The sequence below is a fragment of the Protopterus annectens genome, chromosome 8.part0 (assembly GCF_019279795.1).
Source record: "Protopterus annectens isolate FY-2018-M chromosome 8.part0, PAN1.0, whole genome shotgun sequence".
Lineage (NCBI taxonomy): Eukaryota > Metazoa > Chordata > Ceratodontiformes > Protopteridae > Protopterus > Protopterus annectens.
Genome location: NC_056741.1, coordinates 1,016,819,744 through 1,016,834,737, shown reverse-complemented (window position 1 = coordinate 1,016,834,737; position 14,994 = coordinate 1,016,819,744). Strand labels below are relative to the sequence as shown.

General features: G+C 37.6%; 1 protein-coding gene across 3 annotated transcripts in view; it reads right to left on the bottom strand.

Moving 5' to 3' along the window:
* LOC122809198 (alpha-tectorin-like) overlaps positions 1–14,994 on the bottom strand; it is a 919,437-nt gene that overhangs the window by 352,870 nt on the left and 551,573 nt on the right. For all 3 annotated transcript variants that reach the window (XM_044080503.1, XM_044080505.1, XM_044080506.1), the window contains one exon: positions 9,996–10,563. In XM_044080503.1, the coding sequence (XP_043936438.1) occupies positions 9,996–10,563 (568 nt within the window). The remainder of the gene's footprint in view (positions 1–9,995; positions 10,564–14,994) is intronic.

The following is a 14,994-nucleotide window of genomic DNA, read 5'->3' as shown; positions in this document are numbered from 1 at the left end:
TTTCAATAAACGGTTCCTTTTATTTCTTCGTGTGGGTATACACAGCGTCAGTGGTGTTTTTTATTTTATTTTATTTTTTTGTTTTGTTTTTTATGTTTGCTTTTCATGTTACGCATCTTATTGCAGCCAGAGTGGACTGTTACTGGTGTTGTGTAAAATATACATGTGGAGGTACTGATAATAAATGCATGTTCGTTCCTATGTACAGACACAGCAGTGGCACCAACACAATGACAACAGCTGGAAAAGTTCACCTATCAGAGATAGAGGTGTTACTGCAGGATCTGTGTGTATTTGCATTGTAGGTGCAATCTCAAACACAGGCAAGGCTGACAGGACCTTCTGGAAGAATGTTGCAAAAGATCATATGGATGAGAATGTCATTGGTAGTCATAAAAGATCTATACAACAGGTCTGCTGTAGTATCTCCAACATGATACTATGTGCTTGAATAAAATCCCAGTCTACTGCATGGGAAGAATGGCCACAGGTGAAGACCTGCCATCATTGACCACCCTCAACAGCCCTGAAGAATTCCTTATATACCTGACATTGGACAGTGATAGGACTTTTATACCAGTGGGGGCCTGAATGTGGGATCTGCACTGCAGCAACAGAACATGTCACTGCCAGAGATGCACTAAGTTGGAAGTGCCATGAGCCACTAGAAATGTCTCAAGGAGCACCACCGTTGTTAGCTTTCTGATGTTAAACATCATCATATCTCTCCCAAATAAATGTCTGGAATGCCAGAATTGCAGCATAGAGCACAAGGTACATACGTGTTATTTCTGTGTATACTGTGTTAGCCAAACTGCTGTAATGGCATTGGGGTGTGGTGTTATAAAATAACTATAATTGTATACATAGGGATTTATCTGTCTGACTTCAAAGATAAAGATCTAATGTGGAGACCATAACCAATATGGACATGTCTGATGTCAGTACAATACAGATGCCTGCAATGATGGTGGCTTACACATGCCACAGTCAGACAACGCAGTGCTGCTGTCTGCAATGCTTACAGTAGAAGGCACACTGCCACCTACATCCAATGACATACTGTGTTTGTTGTGACACCAGTCCATGTCTCTTAAATGGGCATGAAGGCACGTGCACTCCATCATGGGCAGAGTGACTCATGGTTTATGTTCATTACCCACTCATGCAAGAGCGGTAGACAGAGGCAACACTGAGGAGTATGATGACTGCAGACTACTAATCTGCGCCCAGTATAAATGTCATACTGGGGATAAATTAACAGGTGTGCAGGTCCATGATCTAGGCACATAGATGCCACCACTGCCATGGTAGAGATGATTAACATGTTTGGCGTACATGCAACATATATGTATAGCAATAGCTCAAAGGATATAGGAGCACGCTCACTTGCTGAGGTTATTGGATAGTCACTTTTCTGCTCTTGTATCGACAGTGGGTAATCATGAATTTGTTCATCATGGCCATGCAATATTTATGACCACTATTCATCTGTCGCTACTGTGGGTATGCCTATGAAGCAGGTTATTTTTGATATCAGAGTGCTACCTTGTCTATAGGTTTATTGGGCAAGTACTAGGCTAGCTACCCCTTTGGCCATTTTAAGCCTAGCCAATTTCCCTTCCAAGGTGAAAATCAAACCCTGGATCTTATGTTTGTGAGGTAACACATTCATCATTATGCTAACCCCCAACTCCATCATGTACTTCTGAATTAAGTAATATTCCTATACATGAAATCAATTTGACTTACTTATTTTTCCATTGTACAAAACCTGCTTCAACCTAAAAATTATTACTTCAAAAATTGAGGTCACCCAGACAGTCATGCAATTCAAAGTAATGTGATATATTTCCTCTACATGGGGTTGAACCCAGAACACACCAACATATGTGCATGCTGGCCTATTGTTTTGCAGGCCAAGCTAACAGCCAGCAAAGAAGCATCATCACTGGGTGGGCTTGAACCACCAACATTTCAGTTAACAGCTGAACATGCTAACTGATTGTACCACAGAATCCTTAAATGAAGGTTGAAAGATTCAAACCATGTATCCTTGCCACAAAAAGCAGCTCACTGACAAGGTGGAGCCTTAGTCCTCTGTGCTAACTGCCAGAGTGTCACTGATTATCATTTCTGGTGAGTGTGCAATAAGACCAGTGGAGTCACCCAAGCAGATGTAGCCTCCATGGTGGTCCTCCATATTCCACAGAGAGATAGTAATGGTCCTGCAATTCTACAACATCCTTGCCAGTGTTTGTTGCTGGCTGTGCCTTTCCTTAGAGGAGTCACACCATAGCCATAGCAATGGCTATCTACAGTCTGCACTTCTCACCATTGTGGAGCTACAGTCCTGTCAGATCCACCCACACACATTGTTGTGCCATCTACTGAAGCTGCATTTCCCTGCACCCTGTCTACTAGGACTATTTCCTCACTACGCAGTGCACCCAGCCATGAGCCATACTAACTCCTTCATATCCCTACTCTTTTCCTCTCCATCTTTGCAGCTGTTCTTGCTCCCTGTCACTGTGCCCTAATTCCCCTGCTCATATGAACTGTACCCTGTCAACATGTCTGTGATATAAGGATTAGGTAGTTCTGGGTAACAGCATGGCCATTCATTTCAGTCTAATGCACAGCAGGGGTACACACCTCTCAACTGTCCAGATTTTCACTGAATGTCCAGATTTTTGCCTCATATTTTTGATCTGTTCCTATTAATGAAAGCCTAGCTTGTATGGTCCTGTTAATTCACCTCTGACAGAGGCATTTCTTAAGATGTGTGAGGATGACATATATGAATATTTTAATAGTAAGCATGGAAAAAGTTTTAAGAGTTTAAGCCATAGTGAGTTTATTGCCTTATTAGATTTAACTAAAAATGAAGACATCTATTTTCGTCCGGTGGACAAAGGGGGTGGCATAGTTGTAATGGACTCTGAGCACTATGTTAAAGCTATGAAAAATATGTTGGATGATACTAGTACATATGCTGAATTAAATAGGCTACAGCTACTTAAGTTAATTGAAAATATACATGTAAATGTGGAAAATTTATTGATGGAAGGCATGCTGACTAGATCACTGTATGATTACTTTTCAGTAGAAAATGAAACTGTACCCCAGATATACAGACTACCAAAAATGCATAAGAACTCCTTTGATTCACCAATGTGTCAGGCAAGGGATGGGCAACTGAGCCCTTGTCTATATTTGTTGAAAAACAACTCCATCCTCTAGATGATAAGGTTGACACCATTTTGATAGATACTAAGCATTTTCTTAGTCGACTGTATGAATGGCCTACTGCACATTATGCCGAGGATGTTATATTAGTAACTATAGATGTTGCATCACTCTTTGCATGTATCCCTAATAATATAGGCATTGATTTTGTTAGACGGTTTCTAAGTCGATGTTCTGGATATTCTACTGATAAGATCTACTTGATCTGTGCACTTCTACAAATTATTGTAGAACATAATGCCTTTGTTTTTGGTGAAAAATACTATCTTCAGTGCACAGGGGTTGCCATGGGCACCATGTGCCCAAACAGCTATGCAAATATTGTTTTAGCTGAATGGGAATCCCAGTTTGTATTTTGTGATGACAATATTTTTTCAAGGTTTATTCTGCATTATGGCCATTTTGTGGACGATGTGTTTTTTATTTGGAGCAATACGTTAGAATCTTTACATGGGTTTGTGCAATATCTGAATAGTACTACTGATTTTGTTTGTTTTACCTTTGAAAATTCTCTAGAGCAAATATGTTTTTTGGATGTTACAGAAGTGAAGACAGCATTTGGTATAGGTACTCAGCTGTTCAGTAAACCTTGTAAGAAAAATAATATGGTACATACAGACAGTATGCATCCTAAACATGTAAAATGTAATATTGTGGAAGGTCAATTGTTCAGGTCAGCACGCCTCCATACAAAGGATAGTGAGATGTATGAATCCTTTGAGACTTTGAATAATAATTTTTTGGAAAGAGGTTATACCAATACTGAGATTGTTAAAGCACAAAATGAAGCTATTGCTGTGAGAGAGACACACGTACTAACCCATTCTTTAGTGAGACCCCATGTGATACCGGCAGTCATAAAAATATGTCTTTTAAACCTCTATTAATGTGTCTTACTTTCTCTAATGGCACTAGTTTTATGTGTAATATAGTTAAGAAGCACTGGAAAATCCTTAAGTCGGATAAGAAATACAAAGAAATATTAAGTGACTCACCTTCTTTTTGTTTTAAAAATAGACCATCTTTGAAAAAGATGCTTTGCTACAGGCCACTAGGGCAAGTAAAAGAGAAGTTAAAAACAAATAGAGCTGGTATCTTCCCTTGTCATCATTGTAATATGTATCCATATATTAAGACTGATGATTAATATGTACACCCTGATACTGAACGTGTTCCAGATATTAATGTGTATACCAACTGTGGTACTTCTAACTTGTCTACCCTGGCTTCGTGTGAAATCTCTGAAGCCTTCTATGTTGGCAAGACCAATAAATGCTTAAGAGACAGAATCAGGGAGCATGTGTATAGTATTAATAGGTTAGACCAGAAAATGCTCTTTCTAAGCATATTAATATAGCTGGTAGTAACCATTGTTTTAAGTTTATGGTATTAGAGATATATGAAGTTGGTTTAAAAGGTGGCGACATCAGAACACATACTGAGTGCCTGGAAATAAAATGGATGAATATTTTACAGGCAACAAGAGGGAAAGGGTTAAATGACTTTATACCAATTAAACCATTACTGAAGTCACGTGGCCTAAAGCACTAGGTTATAAATGGAATTTTTATTGTTTATTTTAATTAGATCTGAAGAAGTACTTGGAAGTATGAAAGAGCTCATCTCTTTACCATTTTAAGTATATTTAAGTATATTAAAGTTGTTTGTATGTTTTTCTGCCTACTTATTTACTTTATTTTGGCTGTTCCTATTAATATCTGGATTAAAACCACTAAATAATGACTCAGAATTAAGATGCACACGTCATATCCTTCAGAAAATATATGCAACACGTATCCTGATATTCTAACAATTTTCTAAGTTTATAAGAGCAATATTTAAAATTTGTCCCTGTTTTCGGGTGTTTGTACCCCCATTATTTTAGACTTTGTCCATTTTTTTGTGCTAAGAGGTTGAGAGGTATGCTGAGGTATAGTACTGAACACAGCAGTTGTAGACTTTGTTGTCTGTATTCTAGACAATAGTTGTACAGTCCAGCCTGCCTCCTCACCTGTGCAGACTTTTGTGCCATTTCCATGCAGCTGTACTTCCACCTGAGAACAGTCATGGCACAACACTAAACACAGCACCACCATTACACACAAACATACAACTTGTAGCAACACTAAACAATAACTCAGCTGTCCATCTCAGTGATTACTGCTCACTACATTCAACGTCTTGTTAACGCTACAACAAACATCAACAAAGTGTGGACTCAGTATGCTGAGTGGCACTGCATTGTCATCATCATTATCAACCCCCTTTTGGCCATTTTCTAAATGGTGTTAGGGTCTCCTGTTAACTGTTGCCACCTTTCTGGCATCGGTGCCACTATCCTACCTTATTTCCCAGTCAGAGGCATAGCTGAGTGGAGGAAACAGAGCAGCTACCCTGAGCACATGGTGTCAGGTGGTGCAATTTACAGATGACAATTAGTTAGTAGTGCAGAATCGACATTAATCTTTGTACCAGCATTCAGGAAATGAATGCCAGTGCTATTTTGTGGTTAGGGCTGTGTGGTGTAAGCTGTAGCAAGCTGCTTGCTACAAAGTTAAATGTAGTAAGAGGGTCTTTTTCTTTTCATTTCATTTCCTTTTTTTTTATTACCTGGATTACCTGGAAGTAGTGCCAGATATGGAGACACCATTATAGCTAGCCACAGTTTTCTCAAAAGTCATGTCTGACTAATTCAGGTCTTTGTCTCTTGGGTAATCTAACTTTTTGATAAACAAAAACAACAAACAAACTGAATTCAATAAATGCCAATGCACCACGTCTCTTCAGCTATAAACCATGAACTTGAATGGTATAAAATACATACTTTTAATGACAAAACAAACAATGTTAGTGCTTTCATTTAAATCTCTGTTAAACTTCCTCAGACATTTAAAATGTGTTACATCATTTCCTTTTATATCGCCACTTTGTTTCCCATTGGACTCTCATTAACATAAATTAGCATATACATAAATACTACCATTTGAGTCTATCTAAATACATATTATCAACCCAATATGTGAATTTGCTCAGAGTCTTCCTCTGAACCTTCAGTTTCGGATTCCATTCCCCTATCATTTCCTGAAGTTCTTATTTCAAGTCTGCTTGTCATGTGACATTATCTACATACAGTAGCTTTGCTGATCTGTCCTGCCCAAACCTGTTTGTTAATGTAGTTCATTACCAGTATGAGCAGCGTGGACTCAGAACTTAATCCTAATGAAACTTCATTCTAACTGGGAATTTCTGTCAGTCTGATCACTGTTTGTACTCATGTTATTGGGTCAATGTGCAAAGCCAGCATGAATTCTACCAATGTTTCTGTGTCTGTGAACCCTCACAGGACAGCCTAAATCTGCTTTCGTAGGACCTTGTCATATACTTTCTCCAGGTCTAGGAATGTTTAGTTGAAGTCTTTCCTCATCTCTATTTCTTCTCCACTATTTGTCTCTGCAAACATCAGGATGGTTGTGCTGCGTACTTATCTGAATCCAAACTGCTCATCTCCCATCTTACTATCCACTACTATGTATTTTAATTTATCATTTACTCTCTCCAGCTCTTGCACTCAGTGTGACAGGAGTATAATACCTCTATACTGAATGTAGTTGTGAATGTCCACTCTGTTAAACCACTAGACTTTGTATTCTGCAGTCACCTGGGATATGCCTTTCTCTCCATATGCTACAGGTATGCTCAGGAGCCATTTTCCCTTAACTCGACGAACATCTCTGGCATGTCTGCCTTGACCTCATCTCAGCCTGCTGCCTTTTCTGACTTAATTTTTTAGTGCTGTTCTTTCTTCTAGTGTGAGTTCTTCCTCCTCTTTTATCACAAGACAGGAATGTGGCAGTACAGGTTTTGTGGGGGGTTTCTTCATTCTCCTCTCACCAATCGCAAAAATCATGGAAAAAAAAATCACACAACAAGTATTAAAATCCCTTTCTTCTCAACAACTTACTTTCTTAACTCAGCATGGTTTTTCAGACCACACACACACACACTACCTGCTTACTCTCTCTCACTAACTCTAACTTACTTAACTAACAATAACTATCTATCTATCTTCCTCTGTCTTCATCGACCTATCAAAGCTTTTTTTGGATGTGAAATCATAACTTTACTACATATCCTACAATCACACTGGCTCTTGATCATCTTGCTTGTCCTGTTTGCATCTTGCTTAGAAAGAAAATCAGCAGGCAGTACAAAAACTCAACTCACTTTCTAATCTTCTACCTATCTCCTTAGGTGTACCTCAAGGCAGGCTCTATCCTAGCCCTTTGCCTCAACCCCAAGAAAACAAAAATATATTTTTTTTTCACCTACTCGTAAATCCTCTCCCTTACTTTTACTCACTACATCCTGGGGCGGAACTCTCTCTCTCTGCCAACAACTTAACCACAAAACTATTAGGGATAACTATAACTACCTCTGACTCTCACATCAACTTCCCCATTTTACACTAATCTTTTCCAAAAAAAACAATTTAAAACTATAAACACACCTGCACTAACTGCCACTCGATTAAGCTATTGGATCTCCTTTTAGAGTTCTCATCACTGCTTGAACCTAAAAAGAACTAGGCTGGATTTCACTTCTAACCAACTTAACTGTATATGAGATCTGATTATTGAACTTGAAGATTCAATGTATTTTTTTTATCTGACACCATTATTGTTTATTTCTCCATACAACAACCTGCAACAACTTCGTCACTTTGTAACTGAAAGCGGACATATAAAAGCTGCTGGAAGTACTCCACCTATCTGCCTTTGATGTCCTATTATCTGCTGAGCAGGATGTTGCTGCCCTCCCCAAAAAATGGTGTCTGCTGACTATCTTCTTTATCTTTCTTTCTTTGCTTTGTAAACTGATATAGTATCTTTGTGCCATCCGCTGAGTTTCTTTACAGATGCTAGTAGAGTGCTTCTGATACCTTGTTTTTTGCTCTTTTAGCCTCCTTGTTAGTGGATCAGTACTGCTTCTTAGTCTGGTCTGTCTTTTCTAGCTCCCACTTTTTCCTTCATTCTTTCTTTCTTTTGATAACTTCCTGTACCTCTACATTCCACCACCAGTCTTCATTAAATACCTTACTTCCATACCTGGCTTGGAGACATATCTGTTCTACAGACTTCACACATGATTTTTTGAAGCACTACCATTTTTCTTCAACTCCACCTATTTCTTCTTCTTTTTTCTAGGGTGCTAGGGCCCAGATTTTTTCCTTGTATGCTTGTGCTTTCTCCCCAGTCAATTTCCAGGTCATCAGCCTAGTGTCTGTTGACCTTAGAGTCTTCTATGACTATTATTTACAGTTGGCTTTGGGCAGCAGTGGTTTATGCTGGGGTTTAGCAGTTTCACTGGAGATGACTTTGTAATCATTGATTCTACCCCAGTATCCTTTCTTTACTGGGAGGAAGTCTACTTGAATTGCATGCTGACTTCTCTTCCATGCAATCTTTTAACTGTCTCTCTTTTGCCGAACCATGTATTAGCCACCATCATCATCATGTTATTTGCCAGATAGAAGCCTAGAATGGACTCAACTTTTTTCCTGTTGTCCACACCAGTGATACTAGCAGTATGTATAGGTATGGAATCAGTACAATTAAGCAACTTAATATACAATATAAGATTACAGGTACATATGATAAGGTCCCAAGAAAGCTGCTTTGGCAGTCCTGTGGTGGTTTAAAGCCTCAGAAACATTGATAGAATTAGTGCAAGCTACATACACAGACACAATGACTCATGTATGAACAGTGTTCAGTCTCACAGAGGGGTTCCCAGTGGGAGTAGGAGGGACATTAGGGTTCAGCTCTGAGCCCACTGCTGTCCATACTGGCATTCTGGTGAGGAGCTACAATAGCAAACAGACAGGAAGAAGACAGGAAGAAATGAAGGTGTCCAAGAAATAGAATAACTGACTGTGTGACAGAAGACCTGCAACAGTCTGGTATGAATGTTAAAGAAGGTAGGAGAGTGGCACTGAGCAGAGAGCAATGGTGACAGCTGACACAATGCCCCGACCTCATATCAAAAATGGAAAAAAGGGGGCATTAATGATGATAATGATAAGATTACAGGCATATACAGAGGTTTTCTGGACCAGCCCCTGCTTACTTAAAACTGACAAATCAAATGGTGGTGATCTACTAAAGTTCCCTGTTCATTATTTATCACTATTGGTATGGTTGTATACCCCTGACATTGATATGTTATGTTAAAATAGGTGAAAGGGTGCAGGTACTGAGCATCTACCTCTCCGCCACTGGGATTTTTTTAATCTTGTTTTGGGTACAGGAGGTTGCTCATTTGGATTATTGGTTTATGAGAGTGCATTTTCAGCTCCTAATGGTGTATCTGCACTGGGAAATCCATTTCTAAAGCTTGTTGGAATAGTACCTTCTTCTATGCAGTACTGATAGTGATAATATTGGTTGATAATGAAATACCTGCTTTCCTAAACGCATTAACTGAATAGCTATAGCATGGTGACAGGAACAGAAGGCGATACCATGAAACATAATTAGTGGAATTCATTAAAGCTGTTCTCTGAAATCAACAAAATGGTACCCAAAACATTAATCAAACTCAAAGCAGTAGACAGCAACATTTGTAAAAGTGGCAAAAAAGTAAATAATTTCTAAATCATTACATATATCATCACGTTGTCTGACAAAAAAACTATAACAAAAATAACAGGATTAATATGCATGCAGTGTCGTTAAAACTGTACTTACCACAGAATGTTTCATTCCTCCAGCTCAGCACATTTATATTTGCTGACTGGCAAGCACCAACATATGCCTGAATTGACTGCGATAGGATGGCATCATCATTTCCAGAAAGACAGACATCATAAATGCAGTTTTGAGCAAAAGGCTCAGGGTCAATATCCGAGTGGCATAGTGCAAATGGCCCTTTGGCATCTTTTATAATGCTGCAGCTTAAGGATGCCTTTGCAAGGTGTTCCTTTGAGCAAACAGGACATGATTCATGGCAACCATTACTGCAGCCATCTCTGCTGTTATCCTGTGTTTTCCAGTCTGAGGCAAACAAGAATGCACTTTGCACCAGTGAACCAGCATGTACAGTGAAATCATCGAATGCATGTCCATTAAAGTTACCACACAAACCACAGGTTCTGCCTCTATATTCTGGAGCAATGGTGACAGATAGGATGGAACTCATATCATAAGTGACTGTCAGACCAAAGCTGGTTTTCATAACAGTATATGCTCCATTCCGAAAAACAGTTATCTGGCTTTGGTTGAAGTACACCGGTAGACTGACAATTATTCCATTAACCTGCAAAAGTATTAGTCTTGTTAATGATGCAAAAGGGATGTTAACCTTTGTAAATCATCTAAAATAATACACAAATCATTATTTATTTCTCATTCTGCCACATATGAAACAAAGTATTGAGTTTTGTATTCGCTAGTACTGTCTATAAAAAACCTGATAACATCTCTGTATTAAACTTTTCAGATGTGCTACTACTATGTATGCATGTCAGTACATTTGTGTTTGTGTGTGTCTGTGTGCGTGTGTGTGTGTGTGTGTGTGTGTGTGTGTGTGTGTGTGTGTGTGTGTGTGTGTGTGTATACCACCACATGCACACCTAAAAATGTACACATAGTATTCAGCACACTAGTATAACAACAATTCAGCAACAACAAAAAGAGATAAAATGAATTTCAGTCACAGAGACAAGCTTATGATACTTATAAAAAAAAGCTTTGAATGCTGGCAAGCTGAAAAGAAGAAACAATGAAAATAAACATGAGATAAGTGTAGATACATGGCAGATGGTCAACTTATGCTTAGCATTTAGTCAACTCACATTTGATTGAATTTTGTACTATTCAGTATTGGTGCAATCATATATATATATATATATATATATATATATATATATATATATATATATATATACATATACACATATACACACATAACAGCACTTCCATTAGTTTTAACTCCCAGATAACATCTGTACTGTTGTCACTTTGGTTGACAAAAAACAGGTGTTAGACAGGTGTACAAGATCAACGATCTCTGAAGATGAAGAATATGCCCCTTCTATTGTGATTGCACAATCTCAGAGTTATTATATATAAATAGCAGGGGCTGTGGTGGGTAAAGGGAGAGGGTTTGTATATCAGGGTTTTGTTCTTTTTTTCCCCTTTTTTCAGTTTTTTACAGTTAATGTTTTTGTGACAATCTACTTAAGTTTAGATTAACTTCAGTAGATCAATATACATGTCACATATATATGTTGTGCAGTCTTTTCAAACCCTAATTGCTGCCATTTTTAAGCATAACAATCCAATCGTCCAATTAAAATCAACCACATTTGCATCATGATGCTGGTAAATACAGGAATTTAGATTAAAATGATCATTTATTTTTAAGAGCATGTTCTTTCTTTTTGCAATCTTCTGACACATATATCCAATGATTTTTTAATTGCTCTTTTAGTCAAAATAATGAAGTTGCAGATTCATTACTTTATTGTTTCTTTAGTCAAAAATATGAAGTTGCAAATCATTTAATAACAGTTGTTATATTTTACACATTCAAGTCAAACAAAATCTCATCTGCATCTATTCAAATGAGTCATGTGATTCATCCATCAAATGTACAAATGAATGTGCCACTGGTCTGTTTCTACAGCACTGAAAGCAAGTCAAATAAACTTTTTCATTTGCACCTATTTATAGGATTCATATGATTCATCCATCAGACTCCTCAGTTGAACAGATTCTATAGCAAAGCAGTAAACTGAATTACAGGGATTAAGTCCCCTTTATGGGACACATGTACTGCTCCTTTCCCCTCCTAGCATAGAGCATGTTGTACAGTTGTAGGGAAAATTTTGATTATGATCTCAAATGTACTTCATTCATTTTCTTGCCTATTTTATTTAAATACTTTTCATAAGTATTTTAAATTTTAAAACAAAAACATATCTATAAAAATCAATTAATACTGGCATAAATCATACTTAAAAGGCTAAAACACAGGTATAAAAATCAATATTATAAACAGCTGTCAAAATATAGAACAACAGATTTATTTAGATTTAAATGCACTCATCTAAAAAGATATTTTAGGGATCCTCTAAAAATCCCAAGTGTTGGTCAGTGAAGGTAGTTAATAGCATAGGACAAGTACAAAACATTCAAAGAGCAGTCATCCTGAGCATTTGTGTATGAGCCCTGGAATAAATAGCAGCCCCACAGTGACCTCCTGCATCTGACCAGAACATAGAGCACTAGCAACTATTTCAATTAACACCACCACAAATTATTTTCAGCAGTCTATGTTAGTAACAAGATCTTAAAAAAAGATCTTGTGATGAGGCCATGCCAGTGCAAATCCCACAGAAGATGAAGAGTAATACAGCAGTTATGACAGCAGCCCATTAAGAACCTTGCTATGGTATTCTGCTCTCTCAACAAACATGCCAGATCACCACCTAAAAGCCATAGGCAGTCAGCATGGCAGCAATCTAAGTGAGATAATAAAAATGCAGGTATCACTGTGCCTCAGTCCCTAGAAGGAATGCCCTTGTAGTTCTTTACAATATTTTTCAGGTAACCACATGATATCTTGAAGACAAGTAGCAAATGGCCTTTCTATGTCATCCTGTCATTAAAAATAAAACCTATATCATGGTCTTGTAGCAATGATTCCTATCAATTTCCCCATCCTTGAAAAGGGCAGAGGATGGGAAGATGAGATGATTGTATAGTGACATGAGTCAGTATTTCGTTAGTCTTTGATGGGTAGAGTTTTAGACAATTCTCACATAAATAAGTGAGATTTGACTCCAAGCAGTCTTCTGTTGATGTCAAATCTGGCAAAGAACCCCGAGAGAAGGAGAGATAAAGGTGAACCATATCTGTCACCTGTACAGATTTTTGCAGAATGTCCAGATTTTGCCTCCTATTTTTGGTCCATTTTTCATAAAATTGTGGTTTTCTGGAAAATCACTGGCAAGTCTTATAAAGATTAAAGTCAGAAAATAATGACAGGCATTTCAGTTTGAGACTTCATACTCTTCAGAAAATTCATTATAAACCAAATTTTGCTATGCTATCAATTTTCTAAGTTTGTAAGAGCAATATTTAAAAATTGTCCCTATTTTTGGGCATTTCCCCCCATTATTTATGTCTTTGTCCTTTGTCCATTTGAGAGATATGAGCGAACATAGTCCGTATAGGATGGAAAAGATATACTCCTCCCTCGGGGGCACAAAATACACAGTGAATAACAATGGTGCCAAGTCTAATCCCTGTGGTGTCCACATGCTGAAAGGTACCAGACGAATTTAATTCAGACAGAGCCCTGTGAATGGCCAAAGATGTTAAAATAAAAAACAGATGAGCACTATTCCAGAGAAAGTACAGTAAATTTTAAAATTCTCTGTCAAGATCCCATGATCTGACATGCTCAATGCCACCATGAGGTGAAGGAAGATCAAGGTAGAGTATAACCATTAATCTTGGGCCATGAGGGGATCACTTTCAAACCAAGTAAAGATAGTATCAGTCATTGTATGAATCCAGACTCATATGGATCAAAGTATTAACAAGATGACAGATAGGGACACATCCACATGAATACTACTTTTACTTATAAAAGGATGATTGCAAATGGGGTGATAGCTCTCTAGACAGTGAAGATTCAAAGATGACTTTTTAAGGATGGTGGTAACTAAAGTCTCTTTTAAAATAGCTGGAAAAAATGCACCAAAGAAAAATAGACAATCTGGATTAACTGTCCAAGAATGCTCTCATGTATCACTTGTATTCTGACTTTGAATTCATAAACCAAAAGATTGTGAATTAATTTTGTGTTTATGCTATAATATATTGCTAGCTTATGTTTTCTGACTGTAGCTGGAAAAGCTTTCTTCTACCCTACCCAAATGAACTTCATGTATAAAAGTGTTAACAGACTGTTGAGAGATTAGTAGGGTGAATGCATGGCTGCCATTTAATGAGTACAAAATTTAGCAGGGCAGGAAGCAGTGTTAGTTAGAGCCACACTCTGAGAACAACACTGGATGAAAAAAGAGAAAGAAGCATTTGCTGCAGAGCACTGCTACAACTGTTAACTAGTTATTGCTAAAAGTGGGGGAGGGGTTCTTAAATATTATTAGACAAGAAACAGACAACATTTTCAAACATGAGGTACTTGTACTTAGCTGTTATATAGTTGCCATGACCAATGGAGACCTCAAGCTGGTTCACAGAACTCAAATTACAAGCACAAAAGTGAATAAATTATGTAATCTAATTAAGACATAGTCTACTAATGAGCCCATTCTATTATGTTTTACAGTAACTTAAAAATATGCATGATGAAGCACTCATTTTAATGGTACAGGGCCTATCAAAAACTTAAATCTTACCGCTAAACTTCCATAAAGAAGTTTCATAGTTAGTAATGTCAGTTTTCATGGTCTCTGTTATGTGCTCTCTACTTTCCCTTGTCAAGTGTTTCTTCCTAGGCATATGGAATTTGTGGGTCTTGTCATGTATTCCTCTTATTTGGCATGAGATGTTAAAAAAGCAATCCTGTCAGCATCCAACTAGATGCATTATTTTCTTTTTCATGTTAACCTAAGCTGTACTTTAAAATACAATCAGTTACATTTTCAAAGGTGTTTAGTATTAGCCTGTGCTTTAGGTACAGTGTTCAGCGATACATCTTAAATCCATTAAA